Consider the following 21,582-nt stretch of genomic DNA (forward strand, 5'->3'; position numbering starts at 1 on the left):
AATATGGTACAAATATACAAACATGTCAATATATATATGTAGAACACAATACTATTGTGATAAACTTTTTACAGCAGTATGTAACCTTCCCGAGCAGCTACAAATCGGTTTTGAGTTGATAAAAATCTTCTGGTGTCAGGGAAAGCTAAGATTGTGGCTAATCTTAAACATGGATACAACATGAATACACGGATCAACAAGCCTAATTGAGAAGTTCTTGATTGTAACAAGCATAAATGGAGAACTTACAAGCTGGGGAAGCCAGAATGGCATCATCCCGCTGATGATTTGAACGATCATTTTGAAACGGAAGGTCGGTTTTCTTACTAGAACGTATTTGGGGAGTCCTTGGGGTATGAACTGAATCGGGTCTAACCATTGATCCTCCCGAGGCGGTTCTTCTAATGCTAGACTGCTTGGAATACTTTTTTGCGGTCTGCTGCTTTGGTGGGCATACTTTTGAACCATACAGTACCTCTTGCTCCGCTATTATCTGCTCTTGGATTCTCTTCTGGTCCTGAACAGAAAAAATTGCCCCATAATTGCATATAGCCTAATTTCATAAATTGGTGAAACAATATTAACATATGCACTGTGATTGGAAAATGAGTTTGGTTATCTAACCCGTAACCTACGCCTTTCTTGCTCTTTCTCCTCTCGTAAAGCAGAGTAATCTTCGAGCATAGAAAGAAGAGGAATCTGGATAATATAGAACGGGGTCGTGTTAATAATTTGTGTCATATGGATTTTGATGTAATGTTCGTCTAATATTGTTTGGGGTACAGATCAATACCAAAACTGCAAGCAAATACGGAACAATATTCAAGGGGGGTAAGTTATTAGAGCACGCACACCATCATACAAAAATTCAGTCTCTCTCTCCTCTTCCCAAGCCATTGTCTTTGAAATCAATGTCTCGGTCATTCCTGAAAAGATTGATATAGAACAATTTCAGCACTGTATTAACTAATTCTACTCAAGAACAGGTAGGAAATAGGAATTCATTGGAAGAAATCTCAAAATTTGAGCTGCATGATGTTGGGAAATAAATCGAGTAACAAGTAATTTCCCTATAACCAGATTAGTGAGAATGTAAAATAAAAGCGGAAAATAATACCCGAAATTGATAACGGAGTTCAGCCAATTTTGCTTACATCTCCGGACCGCTGCAAATCTTTTAATAAGAGAGAAAATTTACAGGTGTTTACAAAACACTCACAAGAAAGCTCTCTAGTAATGGGAAAAAGAAATGATTTTTGGGATGATTTTGAAGCTAAACGGGTTAGGGTATTTATAGTTGAACCTTAGGGACTAATCTTATAAATACCCTAAAGTGTACAAAGGCTAAAATGTAATTAAGCCAAACAAGCAACTTTCGGTGCATTTAAAGCCAAACACCTTCCTTGTAGAATCATCGATGAAGGTGACATAATATAATGAGCCTACAAGAAATGGAACTGGAGATGGTCCCCATACATCAGTATGAATCAACTCTAACTTTTCAGTCTTGGGTGTCTTACCAATCTTTGCAAAGCTGACTTTCTTTTGTTTGCCAAAGATGCAATCCTCGCATAGTCCGACATCTACATTCTTTAGATCCGGTAACTTCCCTTTTGACAAAAATGTCTTCATCCCTTTCTCGCTCATATGGCCAAGCCTTTGGTGCCATAGGTTTGATTTTCCATCAGCATCTGCTGCAACAATGATATTCTCTAAGTTTGAGGTTACATAGAGAGTATCAGTCTTCTTACCACGAGCAATAACGAGTGCTCCTTTGGTAATTTTCCATTCACAACCTGAAAAGGTTGTACTATATCATTCTCTATCAAGTTGTCAAAAAGAAAACAAATTCCTTTTAAGGTCAGGAATATGTCTCACTCAGTTCAGCTTCCAGGTGGTCTGGTTTGGCAACTTTAATCGGATGTCTCATTTTCCGACGATCTTTAAGGTTTCATCATCGGCTAGATGAACCTTCCCAAAATCACCACTGACATAGTTCTCCATGATTTCTCAACATGGGGTAGAGTGAACAAATGCCCCTGAATCCAAGATCCATGATTCAATTGGACTGTTGACGCTTAGAATCATGGCATCACCTGTCTCCTCTGTCACGTTGGCAGAATCCTATGCGCCGGTATTTTTCTTCGGTGCTCGGCAATCTCTTTTAAAGTAACCCTTCTTGTCGCAGTTATAACAGGTAAAATCTTTCTTTCTCGTTCTTGATTTTCCTGTTCTGGATTTCGATCTGCCTCGATTTGAATTTCTTTCTGAAGTTCTCCCTCTAGACTCCGTGTGCAAGGCTGAGGAGGTTGATGCTTCACCCGATTCTCTTCGTCGAATTTCTTCACTCAATACAAGATCCCGAACATCTTCGAATTTTAATTTACTGTTTCCCGATGAGCTGCTGACTGCTGTAACAATAGCATTCCAACTGTCTGGTAGAGATGACAAGATAATTAAAGCTCGAACTTCATCATCGAATTCAATTTTCACTGAACTCAACTGGGTTGTGATTGTGTTGAGTTCATTTAGGTGTTGTGCCATCGATGCCCCTTCCGTCATCCGCAAATTGAATAATCGCCTCATCAAATGAAATTTGTTTAAGGCCGATGGCTTCTCATACATACTGGAGAGAGCCGCCATAAGACCCGCCGTGGTCTTTTCCTTTGCTATGTTGAAAGCAACATTGCGGGATAACGTCAGTCAGATAACTCCGAGGGCTTGTCATCTAGAAGAGCCCAGTCTTCATTCTTCATGCCCTCTGGTTGCTTTCCTGAGAGGGGTTGATATAGATTTTTCTGGTACAGAAAATCTTCGATCTGCATCTTCCAAAGGCCAAAGTTCGCACCATCGAACTTTTCAATTTTCACCTTCCCTTCGTCTGCAGCCATCACTCCCACTCGAATCTGACTTCTTTGGATCGTATTAGAACACCTCCGTCGACAAATTCGTATCGCCGACAAAATTTTTACTATTCACGAAATTAACTATTCACGTGAATAATAACCTCGCAAAAAATTGACAAAATTCACAACCAAACTCTGATTACCAGTTGTTGGGAAATAAATCGAGTAACAAGTAATTTTACTATAACCAAATTAGTGAGAATGCGAAATAAAAGCGGAAAAATAATACCCGAAATTAATAACGGAGTTAAGCCAATTTTGCTTACGTCTCCGGACTGCTGCAGATCTTTTACTAAGAGAGAAAATTTACAGGTGTTTACAAAACACTCACAAGAAAGCTCTCTAGTAATGGGAGAAAGAAATGATTTTTGAGATGATTTTGAAACTAAATGGGTTAGGGTATTTATAGTTGAACCTTAGGGATTAATCTTGTAAATACCCTAAAGTGTACAATGACTAAAATGTAATTAAGCCAGAAATCATTTTCAACAAGCAACTTTCGGTGCATTTAAAGCCACCGAAAGTTGCCAACTTTTCTTGACTATTTCCAACACATGATGTGAAATGGTAACGAAAAAAACTAGTTTGGTTCTGTGACTTCAACATTTATCAACCTTTCTATCTTGGAGTACTATATACCTGGAAGTTTATTAACCAAGGCACGAGCTTTCTCAGCACGCTTGAGTGCAAGATGAGTTCCTTTTCCCAAATTGTATCGGTTTTCATCCTGTTAAATAACATATAATGAAGCAAGGTTACCATCCTAGGACAAAAAAAAAAAAAGATACTCCGAATAGATGACAAAAACGTTCACCCTGTTATATTCCTCAAGCCAACACTCCTCATCACATGCGGCCAACCATTTCTCAATCTTTTCAAGTATTTCTTTTCTGCTAAAAGCATCCTCTTTAACCTTTGCAATATGAAGTTCAATTTGTTCTAGGATGGTCGCAGCATCAACAACTCCTGATATGTAAAGTAAGAATGACACGCAGGAGGAAAAGGGGTGGAGAAGTTTTATATAACAAATGGTCTGATGAAAACGAGATATGATTAGCATGTACCAGACTCGATTGCTTCAACGACATCTTCTAATTCAGTGTCTGGAACCAGGTGCGTCTTCCTACAGATCTTCCTTAACTCTGATCGCTTCTTGAGGACAAGCTCCTTCATTTTGCTCGACTTTAACTCTTCCAACCGAGAAACTTCTGCCTCAACCTGCATAGTATAGCATATTTATTTTTCTACTAATCAGGAGTAAAGCACTTACTACTACCTTTTGAAATTTATAGACCCAGAGACGGCTAAACTGGCCTCTTTAAAAATGTATGACTTACATGGTTGATAAAATCCTCAGAGAGACTGTTGGGTTCAGTAATTTCATCCTCTGAAGCAGCTACATTACATGTAACATCCTGAAATTTCTGTTGCTCCTCAATCGGTGTATCCATCAGATTCCACAATTCCAACATAGTAGTTGCAAGATCCTGTAGCTGTAAAGGATCAAAGAACACTATTACAATCAGAAATATAGAAGAGGCCCAGGATTTTGCAGTATGCAAAATACTAAAAGTTCATTTTTACCCTGTCCATCCTCTGTATCTTAACTTCCCGCAACTTATTTATAGTTACACATAACTGCTCAATGGTATTATTGTTAATACTCCTCGATTCTTCAGAGTCACCTAAACTAGGATGGACCTCAGCAACTGTGAGCTTGAAATCCATACCCATCACTGAGCAAAGTGAGTTCAACATGTTAAGGTGGTCCTGAACCTGCTTCAGACGATTACTCTGCACAAAAGAGAGAACAGTCAGCGAGAGGAAGATAAGCAAGAGTTTTCATGAGGTGGAAACAATAAAGATCTGAAAAAAGTAAGAAAGTTGACCTTCTCTTTCTGAAGTTCATGGAGCTCTCTGTGCAAATCTTCTAGCTTCATCAAGGACAAGTCAGTTTCATCTATAAGTGTTTCCGAGGAAATTGATTCTCTGGATTCACTTATCTCATTTCTGATAATTTGTATTTGGTCCAGGACGTCTATGAAACGATTTATTCTTTCTATCTTCATTTTCTTCATCTCCTCAACCTGCGGAAGAATTTTCTCTAGCTCTTCCTTCAAGCTTCCAACTTTTAGATCTGACTGAAAAGTTTGGACCGTTACATAAGTAAATAGTTCAATCTAACCGGAATATTTTCATCCAGGATTCATAATTTTTTCATTCCTGACCTGCCTAATATGCACTGGCCTCTCCCCCATTGCTGAACAGATGGCAGCAAGTTCGGCTTCATAATCAGCAATTGTCTTTTTTATATGAGCTTTGGAGAGATTTGCCTGATCTACCTTCCTTCTGTATACTTCCATGCACTCTCGTTCAAGTTCAAGCAGCATTTCATCTCTGTCAGCATCTGTCTCCCCGATTTCATCCCAGATGATCTAATGTTGTTTTTCAAGGAACCATGAGATTGTAAATATTAGATTAGTGTTCGAATTTTTAGAATAGAAACAGGGAATAGGCATATTTGAAATGGGAATTATCTTTCCAAGAGGGACAAAAATAAAAGAATTAAGGTATCTTTTGTGTGGAATGCTCCACAATACCTGAAGTTCGGCTAGAAGGGTTCTACAGGTTGTTTCCAAATGAACAAGTGGATCAGTTCGCGGAGTAGACATGTGAATAATTCCTGACAAAACCAATGTCTTCATATAAAAAATTATCCCAAATTATACACCGTAAAGCAAGCTAAGAGAATAAAAAAGCAAAACTGAAATTTCAAGTATAAAATGTGTAAAACGTGACCTTTCAGATAAATTTTAGCAGGAACAATGAAACTGCAAAAACAAAAAGCAGCAGCCACCAAGTATATAAGCAGAAGCATTTAGCTTGCATTGGGACATGGAAATGACTAATTATTTTCTCTCAACTCTAAATTCACAACATGAAGTAATTTTGTTCTTGACAGATGGCAGCAAGTTTTTTTGAATTTATCTGGAGAGATTTGCCTGATCTACCTTACTGTTGTGAATTTATCTTCGGATGAAAATGCCAAGAAAAGCGGGGTGGGGGGGGTGAAATATTGACATTTGATCCATGACAATTGGATAACCTAATTCCATCCATCCAGTTACCCAATTCTATCAAACCTCTTGCTATAAAAATCAAGTGCAAGCTCCATAGCTTTAAACTAAATTTTGAGGTAAATACTAATGGAAACATTTTTAAAGTCAATAATCATCAAAAAATTATTCAAGATTAACAGAACATTATACTAACAAAAGTCACAAGAACTAGCCTCCATTTACACACACACACACACAAAAGCGAAGCCGGTGATGTCAACATTAAGGGCTCCTCTTGTTTATTTCTTTTTTGGCTTCTGTTTACTAAAGTTTGTGGTTCTGCCAATATGGCAAGAAATCAATTCCAACCTCCAAAGCTTTAATGACCTTGTTCACCTCTCTATAACGCACATTAAACCACGATTTACAAATGAAATCTCCATTTTTCGAGAAAATTGATGAACATGAGATATTAGCTTTAAGTTATCTCGACTTGTTTGATTATCTCTACATTTTCTCGTCAACCACACATAATAAGAAATTGACGGGAAAATGTGCAGAGTTGAAGACAAACCTGAGCAAATTGCGATTGAGACGAACAGTTTGTCCTCTCCGAAGATTTGTGTTTGTTTCATAGAAAAGAAAGGAAAACTGAGTTAGAAAAATAAAATGAAAGGCTTACCCAAAAAGCCGCGAGAATTGAGGCTTGAGCTTCCTTTCAATTTGCAACAAAAAGGTTGACGGAAACAGAAAATGAGTGCGTAGGCGTTCGTGGAATGAGGACCGTTGGAGAGCGCTAGTTGAATAGTGTGATTGGCATTAGAATATAATTATTTAAATTTCTAATAAAATTAAAAATTATTTTAATATTTTAAAAATACTATAAATTAAATAATTAGAGTTTTGAAAATAATCGAATATATACTCCGAGTTTATTATGATAAATGGTTTTAATTTAGATATTGATTTTTTGCTCATTATAGCATTCTATTTAAATACGTAATAACTCAATTTTGCTTTCCGTTTATTCGTTGAACCTGCTATCATTTCATTGTCGTCCGGTGGATAGGAGCCCCGGGTTCAAAGTATTTGTTAAGGATACTTTTATAAGGTATAATGTCAAAATTAGTCCCTGATATTTTTTTTGTATTATTTTTGGAGCGTTTTGCTGCATAATGTTTCATTTTAAGACAAAGATCTCTAAAATTTGACAGAACGAATAATCACTTTGTCCTTTATTCTTTTTTCTGAGGTATTTTAGCCCGCAATGTTTCATATTAAGTTAAAAAATGATCTTATTTTGGAGCGTTAATTACTTGTTAACTAAGAGTTTTCATCTATAGATGAAATTTTTTGTCCCAAAATAAAACGTTAAGAGCAAAAAATGACGATTTTGATAAAAGTTGGGAGCCTTTTTTTAGTATTATGACTATTACAAAATAGTCCTCATACTTGTAGTGCACTTGAATTTTAGTCGACAGACATTTAAAACTTACAATATAATTATTATATTTTTAATTCATTTTCATTACAATCATTTTCTTTAACTATCTTTAAAAAAATTGACATAACAAGTTAAAGTCGTCTTTTTTCAAATTGGCAATCATCGCTCCTCATTTCGTTGTCATTTTAATCGTCGCTTAGTAGTTCCTTTGTTCAAAAAGATCATTTAATTACTCCTTTTTCTTCTTTTTGTTTATTTTAATTCAAACCCGTCAAATAACCTTCAAATCTCAATCTAAATTAAAAGTTAAAACTTTTTAATTGTCACTATAAATTATCGGATTAATTTAAAAATATTAGATATTAATATTAAATGTTATTTACGAATTAATTTACTCATGAGAACTAAAAGAAAATTAATTATATACCTTATAATGTATGATTTATTGTATTTTGACTAATAAATTATAATATTGGTAAAGTTTAAAAGAAAATTATTATTTAAATTTTTGATAAATTATAACGTATGAATTGGTGAATTATTTAGCACGTAGTAGTCTGGAAATAAAGGAGTTCAGGTTTGAAAATAAATGGAGGGATGGTGAAAATGTCCGAATCTGATGTGTTCTAACTTGATCCGACTATATAGGGGTGGACTTGAAATTTTGGAATTTAGGGTGGGATAGAGCGGGTTATATAGTATATAATTTCGAGATGGGACGGAGCTAGTTTAAGGTGAAAAAACCGATTCGATCCGACATAAATTATTATTTTATCCTGTTATATATAAAATATATTTAATATCTTAAATTTTTTTTATATTATTAAAATATATTCTTTAATTATTAAAAATATAAAAATTGTTATAAAATATATTATATTAACCATTTAAAATATAATAAATAATTATAAATATATTGTTACAAAATATATTATTTTAATTATTTTAAAATATTAATATATTCAGATTATGTTAGATCAGAGTTAGAGTTTTAACCTAAAAATCGGAGTGGAAAAAACTAAAATTTATTCTAGGCGGGATGAGGTATAAAAAAATATTTTTGAATTGAAATCATGACGACAAAAAACAGGCCCGATCCGCCACATGGCCATCCTTAAATAAATGCCAATTCTGATATTGAATTTGTCGAGATCCTTAAAATCCATGCCACCTTCGTTTTTTAAGGTGCACAAATCTATCCAAGAATACAACGATGGATTTAGGGGCGGGTGAGCCAGTTGATCCCTTAATTTTTTTTAAATTATTTTATATTTTAAATTTTTTTATATGTATTTTCTATTAATAATCTATTTTAATCCTCTAAAATTTTATAAATTCATTACTCTTAATATAAAATTATACGTTCGTTTCTGTCATTTATACCATATTTGGAAGCCAATTTTTGTCATCAGTGGCGAGCAACGATGACCTCGAATTCCTTATAAAAATTGAGTGGCAGCAAAAAAAAAACATGATATTGCATAAAGCGTGATATAATGTAATACCGACTTAATGAACACCTAGAGGTTTAGTTCAGGGTATCTCACATTACCGAAGGAATGAAATGTTATTCCTCGTTTGATTGACAAATATTTTCAGCCTTCGGTAATAAGTTATTCCCAACAGTGGTATTTTGGGAGTATATTACCGGAAATGTGATTACCTACTTCCCTTAGTTATTGTTATATTCCCGACGTTTTGGACTAAAATGCCCTAATTTTTTTTTTCAAAAATATCATTCTTCTGTCGTTGAATAAAAAAATTCTACGAAGGTTAAATTGTAAATTTATCCTTAAACTATTTTAGATTTACAGAAAAAAGTCCATAATTAGAATTTTATATAAAGTTCAGGGGTTAAAATAAAATTTTATCATTTCATTAAACATATTTATCTTTTTAATTTTGTAAAAAAATATAAATTTTATGAATTTAAAATTTTTAAAGAAAATATATAAATTAATTATAATAAAATTCGACTTGTTAAAAAAACAAATATATAATAAGGACAATTTGATAAAATATACATTCCAATAATCTTTTAATCATTTAACTAAACACTGTAATTTTACATTCTTGCTAAACGAACTAAACACAAAATACAATATTCTCAGTAATCTTATTCCCGCCGGTAATATTACATTCCGTAAACCAAAGATAAAATTGTTATTCCTTCCATGTACAATAACTGAATATGAAACCAAAGATACATAATCCATTATTCGATTGATCTACTCCTAAAAAATCATTTTACGTATAATTCTCTTAATAAAATATCATTTGACCCGATCGTATATCTTACTTATGTCCAACTTTAATGTAAAAGGGTTTATTATATTAGTCCTCCTATTTTTAAATGAATGGAGGATTTTATAGGTTGCTATAATATTTGATGTAATAAGCATTTTCGAATAAATCTATACATTGATGTATCACTCTTTATAATTTATTTCGCTAAAGTCTTAGAGATAATTTTATAAAGAATATTATATAAACTAATCGGGTGATTTTGAGACGTACTCCTTGGGTCACTTACCATGGGGACAAGTACAATTTGTGTATGATTGATCTCACTTACTGGAAATTTCCCTTTCAATATTGAAATGCAGTAATTTGATCCATCGGACTCAGAGATTGCAAATCTGACCAGATTTCTTCTCGAGTAAAATCACACAATAAGAGTTCATTATTAGCATGAGTAATGTTGCATTCAATTTCATTCAGAATGTCTTCAAATACATTTGATCCATCAGAAGTAAAAATATTCATAAAATACTCAACGCTAGTAGAACAAATTCTCTCTTCGTCTTCATAAAGAAGGCCGCTATTATCAACTAGAGCTATTCGATTAGTGCAATGTCTTTAATTAGCAAAAGATCAAAAATAAATTAATATTTTTACCCAATTGACAATATATATATATATCTTGTAAATTATAACTGTTTCAATTTAAGATAATTAATATATATATATATATTCTTTTTTATTATTAAAACTATCTAATAACAAAACAATATGGATTATTAATTAGTGATTTTATTTTAAAAAAATTAAGAGAATATGAAACAGAGTAAACAACAATATCCACTCCTTGTACGGACAGATTGGGGACCCCACCGAGGATTTGAAAGAATGGAGAATTATTTCTATAAAAAGGGGATTCGTTTGATTTTAGCCATTTTGGCGTTTTTCGTGCTTTTTCCTTACATTCATCTCCCGATAGTCTCGCCGTTCCCTTCGATTCAACGAAGCAATTTTGGATTATAGCAGCTATAAACCCCTTCCATCTTCTTACAGAATCAGGGTTTCTCTCATTCATTCATTCAATTTCTTTTCTTTTCCTTGTTTCCTAGTTTGCTTCCTGGCCAAACTCAATGGAAATTTGAAACCTTTCACACCTTTCTCTCTCAATTTTGGGAAAAAGTTCGAGACACGCATAGTGAGAGTGTGTGTGTGTGTTTGGTTTCGCAATTTCACGAAGATTTCTTCTTTGTTGATTAATTGGGAAATAGACTGAAAAAGAAATAAAAATATTTCGAGATCAGGTAATAAAATATTGCACGATACAATGGAAAGGAATGTTTGAATTTGAGGGTATTCCTTTTTTTGGCCATTAATTGTGGGTGTTTTTAAGTCCAGTGGTCTTGCAGAGAAGATTTGTGTGAAACCAAATAAAAAAGAAAGAAAGAAGAAATGGTTCATGGAATCGGTCAAGTAATGGAGGAGGAATTTTATTCTATCGAAGAATCGTTTGATGGTGGACGATGTTTCGATCTCGATTACGAGTTTGATGCACCTCGATGCTTTGATTTCAGTAGCCCAGAAACTGATTGGGAGGCTAAAGAAGCTGAACTCTGGTTCAATTCAGCTGAAAGCTATCCGCCTTCGCGTAAGCCTTTTTCCCCTGTTTGTTTATAATTGAATCATTATGCTTTCAGTCACAACCTTTTTATTGTCAATTCTTCTGATGATCTTATAATATATTTTAATTTTCAGCTTTTGTAATAAAGTTGAAATGGAGATGTGATATAAATGAGGATGGAGAATTTAGCAATGGTTCAATAGAATGTGACGAATACAGTGGAGGTATATTATTGTTTTCATTTTTTTTCTTTTCCTTTCTGTTTAATTTGCTTGGTAGTTTATAATTGGTGCTTTTCTTTGAAACTTTTGTTTGATTTGGCAGAATCAATTGGTAGAGATGAATATGGTTTCTTTTTGAAGAAGAGTTTATTTTTATTAATCTGCAGAAAAAAAGAAATTCGAAGTACTAATGTTCTTTCCCAATTTTTTTTTTATTGTGGGTCAGAAGCATGTAATGGGTGTTGCGGAGGTACTCAGGTGGCTAAAACTGATTCTCGGGCCAAGGCAACTCCATCTAAGAGTTCAACTTTTATGAAACCTACAGCAAGTTACTTGGCGAAGCAAAACCAATCTCGAATGGGTCTTTCCAATCAATTTCAAAATAGGTGCTACTCTATTGTTGTTGGATACCATTATATGCTGACATTGGCAGTTGAACTTTTTTTTAATGTGAATTTTGTCCCCAAATGCAAGGGATAATTCTCTATTGGAGTCGTCATAAATTCAAAGGTTTTTACTTGTTGGTTCCTTTACTACACAGGTTACACAAGTCTGCTGACAGATTCAATAAGAGTGGTTCCTTCAATGAAGATGCTACCAAAAGACAAAAGCTAGAAGTTGGTTACTTACGCAAGGTGCTGTCACTTATGTTTATCTGATATAAGTTTGGGAATTGTTTTCCTGTATTGTGGTTCAAATGGTCTCTGTGATCATGGAACCAGATCAATCATTATTATTTGCATTTGAGAATATATGAGCTTACCTCTTATAATTTTCCATGTGATTCAAAATGGAAATAATCTGACTGGTCAGATTTTAAATGATAGGGATTCCGGGAAAGCAATATACTCTTTGAATATGTTACGTCCAAGAGTATTTTGTAACCCAAACTGTAATTTGGCTTGTGATATTGGTATCCACCTCCTTCTACTTCTTAGTTGTATGTATCACGTCATACAGCTGTGTTCCTGCTTTTGGTTTTTTGTTTTTTGTTACATGTTACTTCACTGTTATTTTTGGTTTTTATTTGAAACTGCATATATAGATCAAGTTTGTTTGCTAAACGTTTGATTTTGGCCTAAGAAGATGTTCAATAATTCTAATTTTTTGCAAAGCAGGTTGCCCATTTGAAGCATCAATCTAAGTTTGAGCACAAGGAACCAAAAACAGTAAGTTGTATAATTAAAACAGTGTTTATGTTAATATCAAACTATTTTTCTTTTGTTGCAAACTAATTATGGCTTATTCAAACATGGCATCACCATGTGTGTCTTTGGAGGGACAATAAATATGTAATAACAATTAACATTATAAAAATTGTCAATTTCGTAAAAACTTTGACTTTGTTTTCCAGGTCAAATCCCTTGATGGTATTCCCACGAAACCTAAAGCCACAATTCCAAGAGAACCAGAGCTACAAACAGCAAGAAGGGCTCAGAGAAATAGGTGCAATTGATTTCCTATCGTTTTTTTTGCTGTCATTTGTATCAAGATTATGTTTTTGAGCTTTGTTTAAAAGCTGATAGCCAAACGGTGACAATTTCAGGTCTAAGAATCAGGCAGAGTCAGATGAAAGTGCAAAATCAAAAGTTCATTCGTTTAAAGCACTCCCCTTGAACAAAAAGGTTAGTACTTTTAGATCTTAAAAATTAACGTTACTTGAATTTTTTTGACACCGAATTTTAGAGAAGTTTCAAGTATTTTTTATGTTGGATGTGTAAAATCTATATTTTCTTTGGACTTGATAGATTCTTGAGGCTCCTTCATTGCCCCTTCCCAAGAAAAGCCTGCCTGAGCCGCCAAAGTTTCAGGTATTGATGACCAAATGAACTTTCTAGTATGTCTCCTCTTATGATTGCCTTTCTTGTCATTGTCTTGAGAAATATCCTGCATGACCCTTTACCGGATAACTTTATGTCAGAGATTAGTTACCTATGTTAAGGAGATTGAGTTAGCTTTGTAAATATTCTATTTAGTTAGTATCCTTAAATCTAAGGGATTCTTTTTATTACTAGAATTAGTCTCTTACCTAGTTTAGAAGTTACCTAAGATAAGGCTTAGGCTTGTATATATAATTGTAATTTTCCTACACATTTAATAAGAGAGAATTATAGTAAAATTCATGGCTTTTGTCCTGGTATCTGAGCTACTCGTTTTTGGGTCTTAATCTTCTTGTTGAGCGTTTTTTTTTCTTAGTTCTTATTATTTCTTAAGAGAGTATGGCATCTGATCAGCAAGATATAGGCAATACAGGTGATTCCAGCAATACAGAAATTGCTCAATGAGACACAATGGGTGAGGAAAGTCACTCTAATTCGATAAGTGGCTTACAAAACATACAAGCCTCTTATAGATTGAATGGAAAAAACTACCAATTAGTGACACATGTATGTTTCTTGGAATAACCCAGGAGATATGGGAGACTGTAAAACAAACCTATTCGAAGGTTTGAGATGTTGCCTAGATTTATGAAATCAAGAGCAATATTTCAGCCACTAAACAAGGAAGCAAATCTATTACATAGTATTCTAATATGCTGCAAAATCTGTGGCAGGAAATGGGCCACTATCAATGCATTTAGATGAAATACAGTGAGGATGCAACAATTCTAAAGAGGTTTGTAGAAAAAGAAAAGATTTATGATTTTCTTGCTGGACTACGTATAGAATTTGATGCAGTAAGTGTCCAGATTCTAGGAAAAGAAGATATGCCCTCATTGAATGAGGCTATTGCTATCATTCGTGCTGAAAAAGGAAGAAGAAAAGTGATGGTGGTTGAAAACAAACAAGTAGAAAGTTCAACCTTGGTTACAAGGGCTGTTCTTGAGGGATCAAATCCTCTAGAGAAGCAGAATATTGAAGGAAGATCAGAAGGAACAAGGACGGTTAACAATGACTCCTTATGGTGTACTTACTGCAAAAACCTCGTCACACCAAAGAGAAGTGTTGGAGGTTACATGGAAAGCCTCAGGTGATCTAAAAAAAAATTCACAGAGAAATGAGGCTCATCAAGAGGACAAAGCAGAGCTTATGCAACTAAACATGTGGCTAAAGAGTCTGATGAACAATCTATTGAATTCAACCAGGAAGAAGTAGAAAAATTGAAGAATATATTGGAATCCTTAGAAAAATCATCCTCTACAAGTACCTACAATTTAGTTTTCTCAGGTATATCTTCTTCCTCTTCTCATAATTCTAATGCCTTGGAATCATCCACCCACATACCTACCCAAAACTCTTGGGTAATTGACTCAGGAGTCACTGATCACATGACTAATTCATCACTAAAATTCCTCACCTACATACCTTGTTATAGCAACAAGAAAATCACAGTTGCAGATAGTACTATGGTAACGGTTGCTGGCTAAGGAGTTATTGCAATCAGTAAAGCCCTATTGCTTAAAAATGTCCTACATGTGCCAAAACTATATACTAGCCTTATCTCTATTCCAAAGCTTGTTAGACACTAACTGCAATGTTTTATTTCATCCTACACAATGTATTTTTCAGGAACAAGAAACAAAGAGGATGATTGGGCGTGCTAAGGAAATAAATGGCTTATACTACCTTGAAGACCTTAGTGGACCAACTAGAGTTTTGAATACTCAACCATTATCTTTTTTATTCGAATCTACAACCAATAAAGACCAAATTTGGCTACATCACTTTCGCCTTGGTTACCCACCTTTTAGACTCTTAAAAACTATGTTTCCCTCCTTGTGTAATTCCTTAAATGTTGAAGAATTTCATTGTGAAGTTTTTGAATTTGCAAAGCATAAATGTTCCTCTTTTCCAGCAAGTAATAAGTGGACCAAAATTCCCTTTACTAAAACAGAAGTCTTATGTTACCTCTACTTTTAAAATCTTTTATACCATGATCAAGACTCAATTTGGGGCTGAAATAAAATGAATCAGAATAGAAAATGCCAAGGACTACTTTAATCAAATCCTTTCTCCTCATTTCTTAGAAAGAGGTATTATACATGTGTCTTCTTGCGTAAACACTATCCAACAGAATAGGGTAGCATAAAGGAAGAATGTACATCTTCTTACTATAACTAGAGCCATTTTATTTCAAAACAATGTCCCTAAAAGGTACTGGGGGAAGCTGTGTTAACTGCTACTTACATGATAAACAGACTACCCACTAAAGTCCTTGAACCCCAAAGTCCCCTTCAAACCCTTACAAAGTTCTTTCTAGATTTCAGTCCATCTCTTAACCTAAAACCAAGGGTATTTGAGTGTATTGCTTTTGTTCACATTCATTCTCAAGGCCGAAGAAAACTTGATCCAAGGGCATTGAAATGCATTTTTATTGAAAAGAGTTATTTTAAATTTCCTTATCTTCAAGGGGAGATATCTTTTAGGGAAGATAAGGATGCAAATTTGTTTTTACTTTAGGCCCTTGTTGATCTTCCTACATCTACACCTATACCTATATATTCTACAGAAACACAACCTTCTTCTACACCTATACCTATACATACTACAAAAACACAACCTGCTCTTACTTCATCCTCTCCCCAGTCAGAATCTAGTACTACTCAAACTTCTACTCTTCAAACAAACATTAATAAACCACAACCCAATATTCAGGACACTACTTGTCCCTTAATGGTCTATTCGAGGAAGAAGACACCTATGCAAATTCAATCATCCGTTTCTCCTGCTCCTGCTCCTATACAATTTGAGGTACACTCTGAAACTCTTTCTGAACAAATTGATGATGAAAATACTATATTTGCTTCTGATTTTGAATTTCCCATTGCTATATTAGAAAAGGAAGAGAACTTGCAACACCAAACATCGTACCTATATGTTTTTGACCTACAAAAACTTATCCCCTAATCACAGTTCTTAATAGCCTAAATGACATTGCTATTCCTAAAACAATATCTGAGGCATTAGAAAATGAGAACTTGAAAAAGACTATGAAAGAGGAAATGGAGGCGCTGAAGAATAATAAGACAGGGAAAAAGTGGGATGCAGATAGGTATTTACTATCAAGTATAAATCAGATGGTTCTCTAGAAATGTACAAAGCAAGATTGATAGCAAAGGGGTATTCTCAAACCTATGAAATTGACTATCTTGAAACTTTTCCCCCTATTGCAAAAATGAACACAGTGAGGGTCCTACTGTCTTTAGCAACTATTCAGGGATGGAATTTATAACAGTTTGACATCAAGAATGTCTTCTTGCATGGGTACCTTGAAAAAGATGTTTACATGGATATTCCACCCTGATTTTGTTCGAATAATGGACAAGCAGTGTTTAAATTGAGAAAAGCTCTTTATGGACTAAAACAGTCCCCAAGAGATTGGTTTGGGAGATTTACTATAGTAATGCTAAAACAAGACTTCAAACAGAGTCAAGGTGATCATACTCTGTTTGTGAAATATTCTCTTTCAGGGGGAGTAATTGCACTGTTGGTGTATGTAGATGATATAACTGTTAGAGTAAATGATTTTGAAGGAATTGGTAATTTAAAGAAATGTCTTATAAAAGATTTTGAAGTGAAGGTGGAAGATTAAAATACTTCCTCGCAAGGGATTTTTATATCTCAACATAAGTATACTTTGGACTTGTTGAAGGAAACTGGAAAACTAGGATCTAAACTAGCAGAAACTCCTATAGAAGTCAATCATAAGCTTGGAGACTCAAAAGAGGATGATATGAAAGTTGATAGAAGTTTTTTTCAGAGACTCGTGGGAAAGCTTATCTATTTGTCACACACCAGACCAGACATAGCATATGTTGTTGGGGTTGTGAGCGAATTCATGCACAATCCCAAGAAATCACACCTAAGGGTTGTAGTCCAAATTTTGCAATACTTAAAGGGTACATCAGGCAAAGGAATTCTAGTTAGAAGGGGGGAAACTTGACTCTGAAAGCATACACAGATGCAGATTATGCAGGATCCATAATTGATAGAAGGTCAACTTCAGGCTATTGCACTTTCTTTGGAGGTAACTTAGTTACTTGGAGAAGCAAAAAACATAATGCGGTGCCTAGATCAAGTGCAAAAGCTTAATTTCGAGCTATGACATTGGGAATTTGTAAGTTATTATGGCTGAAGATTATTTTAGAAGACTTGAAGGTAAAGTGGAATGGACCAATGAAACTCTACTGTGATAACAAGTCAGCAATCAACATTGCTCATAATCCAGTTCAACTGTATAGAACAAAACATGTTGAAGTGGATAGACATTTTATAAAAGAGAAACTTGACAGTGGCCTGATCTGTACTCCTTATGTGACCATTGGGGATCAAGTTGCAGACGTACTTACCAAGGGTCTACCTGGTAAGTATTTTCAGAAGTTAACAGGCAAGCTGAGGATGGAAGATATCCATGCTCCCAGCTTGAGGGGGAGTGTCAGAGATTAGTTACCTAAGTTAAGGTGATTGAGTTGGATTTATAAATATTCTATTTAGTCAGTATCCCTAAATCTAAGGGATTCTTTTTATTACTAGAATTAGTCTCTTTCTTAGTTTGGAAGTTACCTAAGATAAGGTCTAGGCTTTTATATATAATTTTAAGTTTCCTACACGTTTAATAATAGAGAATTACAGTAAAATTCATGGCTTTTGTCACTTTATGACAGATTATTCTTTGTTTCATTGCTTTAGGTGTTTCATTTGAGGACATCTGAGAGAGCCAAGCAGCATGCATATAATAATGTGGGTTATTTAAAATTTTATTTATATACAGCTCTTGTATTATTTTTAAGATTTCTCTTAAGTTGTAACCCTATTTGGATTCTACAACTTGTCATTACCTTTTCGGTTATTGGGATTTAAGAGTTAATAATATCCTCTTTGCAGGCAATGAAAGTATCTATGTATGTGTCAACTTCAAGAAATGAAAACATACGCCTCAGAAGGTAATGGCACTTTGGATTTTAGCTTCACTCAGTTTTTCTTTTTATTCAAAGCTTTTGCATTCCTTCCAGCTCTTGATGTTCTTTTCTTTTTCCTTTGTTTACATAGCTTCAGTTCTATCAATTCATTCAAGGAGGTGAAACATGAAGCTTTTAACAAATCTAAACCTTGTGCTCCAAATAAGAAGGTTGCTTGAGTATACTGATTCTTCCATGTTCTACAGATATTTTATTAAAAATATTATTGCATGCAGAATCATTTTGTCGGCTTTTCAGGTAACTTCTAGTAAAGGTGCAAATGGTGTCCTTCAGAATATGAACCAAGCAACAGCCACGACGAGGCTTAGGATACTGATCTTCCATGTTCTACAGATATTTTATTAAAAATATTATTGCATGCAGAATCATTTTGTCGGCTTTTCAGGTAACTTCTAGTAAAGGTGCAAATGGTGTCCTTCAGAATATGAACCAAGCAACAGCCACGACGAGGCTTCCAGATGAACTACCAATAGAACTACTCAATAAGGTATTAAACCTTACTTATACTAAACTTTATTCAGCAACAACCTTTAGCTTGAAATGAACCACCTAAAAGGTTTTTGGAATAATTCACACCTTAAACATCCTTAGAGAAAATTCTCAATCTTCTCTCGTTTTGGGTTTGATAATACTTTGCTGCTCACTTGCATGTATATCCAGCTCTCGCTGTCATCTGAACTCCATTCTGGTGAAAAGTCTCAAGAAAAAATGGCTATTTCTGAGATTGGTTCCCTCAGATTGTTTTATTTTTTGAACCTAAAACATGTCTATAAATTGAATTCTTATTAAGTTCTTCCACTTATTGAATTAAGGGATTGAAAGAGAATGAGCCGGGTACTTTACTTCTGCAGCGTCAGGTACATTGAATGATGTTTATATGCACCCACTAGATCACAGAATTGAAGTAATTTGACACATCTTCCTCCTTCTGATCCTGCATTAACATTGAATATAAAATGTGCAATTTGTAGATCATGAAAGTGGCCAAGGAACTTTTGCAAAGGAATGGGAGGATGCAGTACCCATGTAGAAGGAAATTGGGCGACAAGAGAGCATTAGTAGGTAAAGCTTATTTTACCCTGATTTATGGTTGAGATACATCTATTTCAGCTAGTATTTCCACTGCATATATTTGACAAGTTTATCCATATATACACACAATTTTTACTACAATCTTCATGTATTTTGTTGTCACAGGAGATTGAGATTGGATGTAGTTTGAAGTCCCTCGGTAGTTTCGGTCGTCACGCTTCAAAAGCGAGCAAACGTCAAGCAAGTTGTTTTTGACAACAGAGCTTCAAAAGCGAGCAAACGTCAAGCAAGTTGTTTTTGACAACAGAGGATACTTGTTTCTAAATAATTGAATGATGTTTATTCCCTGAGAAGAAAGGAAAAGAAAAGAAAATTGAATGATTTTTATTCCTTGAAAAGAAAAGATATACATTTGAGAAGATAGCAATGTATAGCAGTCCCCGGATTTTTTTTTAGCTCGACATGTTTTCCAGGAAATGAGAAAAGGAACGTACATCATGGAAGCTGTATTATTGTGTAGGTGTTAAATTTGAGCAACCTGGTCAAGCTGATCCTCACTTTTATTTGGACGCTATTAAAGTTTGAACTTGATTAAGACATCACCCTTCTGTCTGGGAGCTTCAATCAATCAGTTTGAACGATTTAATTTTTATATATCAATAATCAAATATATCGAATAATTCATCAAACTAAATCAATCAATCAATTTTATTGTATAAAAGATTTAAAACATTCTTCACTTTTGAGCCAAAAGGTCCTCGGTAAAAGAAGTCATAGTCTTTGTGATGTTATTTACAACTTTTGTTCTAAAGTGCTTGAGAAGAGCATCCATCATACCGGATTTGATTACTCCTTTTTAAAACTGTTTTTTTTATGGTAAAATGGACCCCCATATCAGTTCAGTCATGAATAGGGATGGGCATGGGTCGGGTTTCGGTCAATTCGACCCGACCCAATAAATTTACATCATTCACCCGATCCTACCCGAAAAATATATATCCTCCACCCGACTCTAACCCGATCTGACTTTTTGAGATAAAATCCGAACCCGATCAAACCCGATACAAAATAATAAAAATATTATTTTTATTCAATAAAAACAATGATTTCATTGAAAAAATAATATATAAAGGAGTATTATTGTAATTATTCATAAATATATAAAGTAAAATTATTTTTCGGGTTGGGTCAGATATTTTTCACCCTAAACCCGAATCCAACTCGACCTAAACATTACCTTTAAAAAACCCAAACCAACCGACCCGATCAGGTCGAAACCTATCTTAAATCAATTTTTCATCTCTAAAAACCATAATTTGATTATTTTATTAAAATATTATTACAAATAGGTCACTTAATCGAGATTAAATGTCCAAAGTAATATAATATAGTAACATTTTATCTTGAAAACATGCATATTTTATTAATTTGATCATAATTTAAACAATTTAATAAATTTAACCTATTATATTTAATTTTTTTTTTATCAATTTAATCCTTTCTTATAATACTATCATACCAATCGAGTTCATTGAATCAAAGCAACAATTAGATAACAACATTCTACTAGAAAGTAGTAAAAAGTTATTGTAAAACAATTATTATATAAAAAAATTATCATGGAACAAATATTACATTTATGAGAAAAAAGTAATTACCAAAAAATAAGACTAAATTAATAAAAAAAAAAAGTAATCTTTTAAGGATTAAATTTATTGTACTATTTTAAATTAAAACCAAATTAATCGAATATATAAATTTTAAAAATAAATTATTATTACATCAAACTACATTACTGTTTCGTCCAATATTTGACTGGTGTCATGTTTATATTCGATTGAATAATTAAATTATAACTTTTAAAGAAAATATCAAGTATATAACCAATAACCAAAGTAATAGTATCTGGGATAAACATTATATTGGGATCTGAATTGATTTAGACCATCAAGAAGAAAAATCAAGGCAAGTTGGTAGGGCTGAAAATTGTTGTGTTTCGATTATGTATTTCTTAGAGGTTCAGGCTAAACGTGGAATTCTCACTAGTGCACAGTGTGTAAAATTAAGATTTCACAATCCGATTCACATTTCAAATAACATGCCCAAACCAATAACATGTTCATATAAAAACAATTAACAGGG

At 33.8% G+C, this 21,582-nt stretch overlaps 2 protein-coding genes across 2 annotated transcripts; one reads left to right on the forward strand and one right to left on the reverse strand.

Annotated features, from left to right (window-relative positions):
- Positions 1-202: 202 nt before the first annotated feature.
- On the reverse strand, positions 203-6,702 carry LOC120204656 (65-kDa microtubule-associated protein 3-like). The gene is made up of 12 exons (XM_039204714.1): positions 6,648-6,702; positions 5,507-5,589; positions 5,135-5,341; positions 4,796-5,047; positions 4,491-4,700; positions 4,244-4,399; positions 3,971-4,124; positions 3,721-3,872; positions 3,546-3,633; positions 853-926; positions 625-699; positions 203-517 (listed from the first exon to the last, which is right to left on the reverse strand). The coding sequence occupies exons 2-12, from the start codon at positions 5,576-5,578 to the stop codon at positions 203-205; spliced, it is 1,755 nt and encodes a 584-aa protein (XP_039060645.1). The 5' UTR covers positions 5,579-5,589; positions 6,648-6,702.
- Positions 6,703-10,821: 4,119 nt separating this feature from the next.
- LOC120204657 lies at positions 10,822-19,684 on the forward strand. The gene is made up of 17 exons (XM_039204715.1): positions 10,822-10,951; positions 11,046-11,295; positions 11,403-11,492; positions 11,716-11,875; positions 12,031-12,124; positions 12,608-12,661; positions 12,844-12,935; positions 13,036-13,114; positions 13,238-13,300; positions 18,119-18,169; positions 18,314-18,372; positions 18,479-18,557; positions 18,794-18,895; positions 19,069-19,131; positions 19,221-19,265; positions 19,380-19,470; positions 19,606-19,684. Exons 2-17 carry the CDS (start codon positions 11,100-11,102, stop codon positions 19,611-19,613), a joined length of 1,326 nt encoding a protein of 441 aa, XP_039060646.1. The 5' UTR covers positions 10,822-10,951; positions 11,046-11,099; the 3' UTR covers positions 19,614-19,684.
- The last annotated feature ends 1,898 nt before the right edge of the window (positions 19,685-21,582 follow it).

This window comes from Hibiscus syriacus, unplaced genomic scaffold (assembly GCF_006381635.1).
Source record: "Hibiscus syriacus cultivar Baekdansim isolate YM2019G1 unplaced genomic scaffold, ASM638163v2 tig00011079_pilon, whole genome shotgun sequence".
NCBI classification, from domain to species: Eukaryota; Viridiplantae; Streptophyta; class Magnoliopsida; order Malvales; family Malvaceae; genus Hibiscus; species Hibiscus syriacus.

Coding starts and splice junctions, on each gene's coding strand:
- LOC120204656 (XM_039204714.1), bottom strand. CDS start 5,578: ATGTCTACTCCGCGAACTGATCCACTTGTTCATTTGGAAACAACCTGT. Junction 5,048..5,134: donor GGCCAGTGCATATTAGGCAG/GTCAGGAATGAA, acceptor CAAACTTTTCAG/TCAGATCTAAAAGTTGGAAG. Junction 3,873..3,970: donor CGTTGAAGCAATCGAGTCTG/GTACATGCTAAT, acceptor TTTACATATCAG/GAGTTGTTGATGCTGCGACC.
- LOC120204657 (XM_039204715.1), top strand. CDS start 11,100: ATGGTTCATGGAATCGGTCAAGTAATGGAGGAGGAATTTTATTCTATC. Junction 11,493..11,715: donor ATGTGACGAATACAGTGGAG/GTATATTATTGT, acceptor ATTGTGGGTCAG/AAGCATGTAATGGGTGTTGC. Junction 12,125..12,607: donor AAGTTGGTTACTTACGCAAG/GTGCTGTCACTT, acceptor TTTGCAAAGCAG/GTTGCCCATTTGAAGCATCA.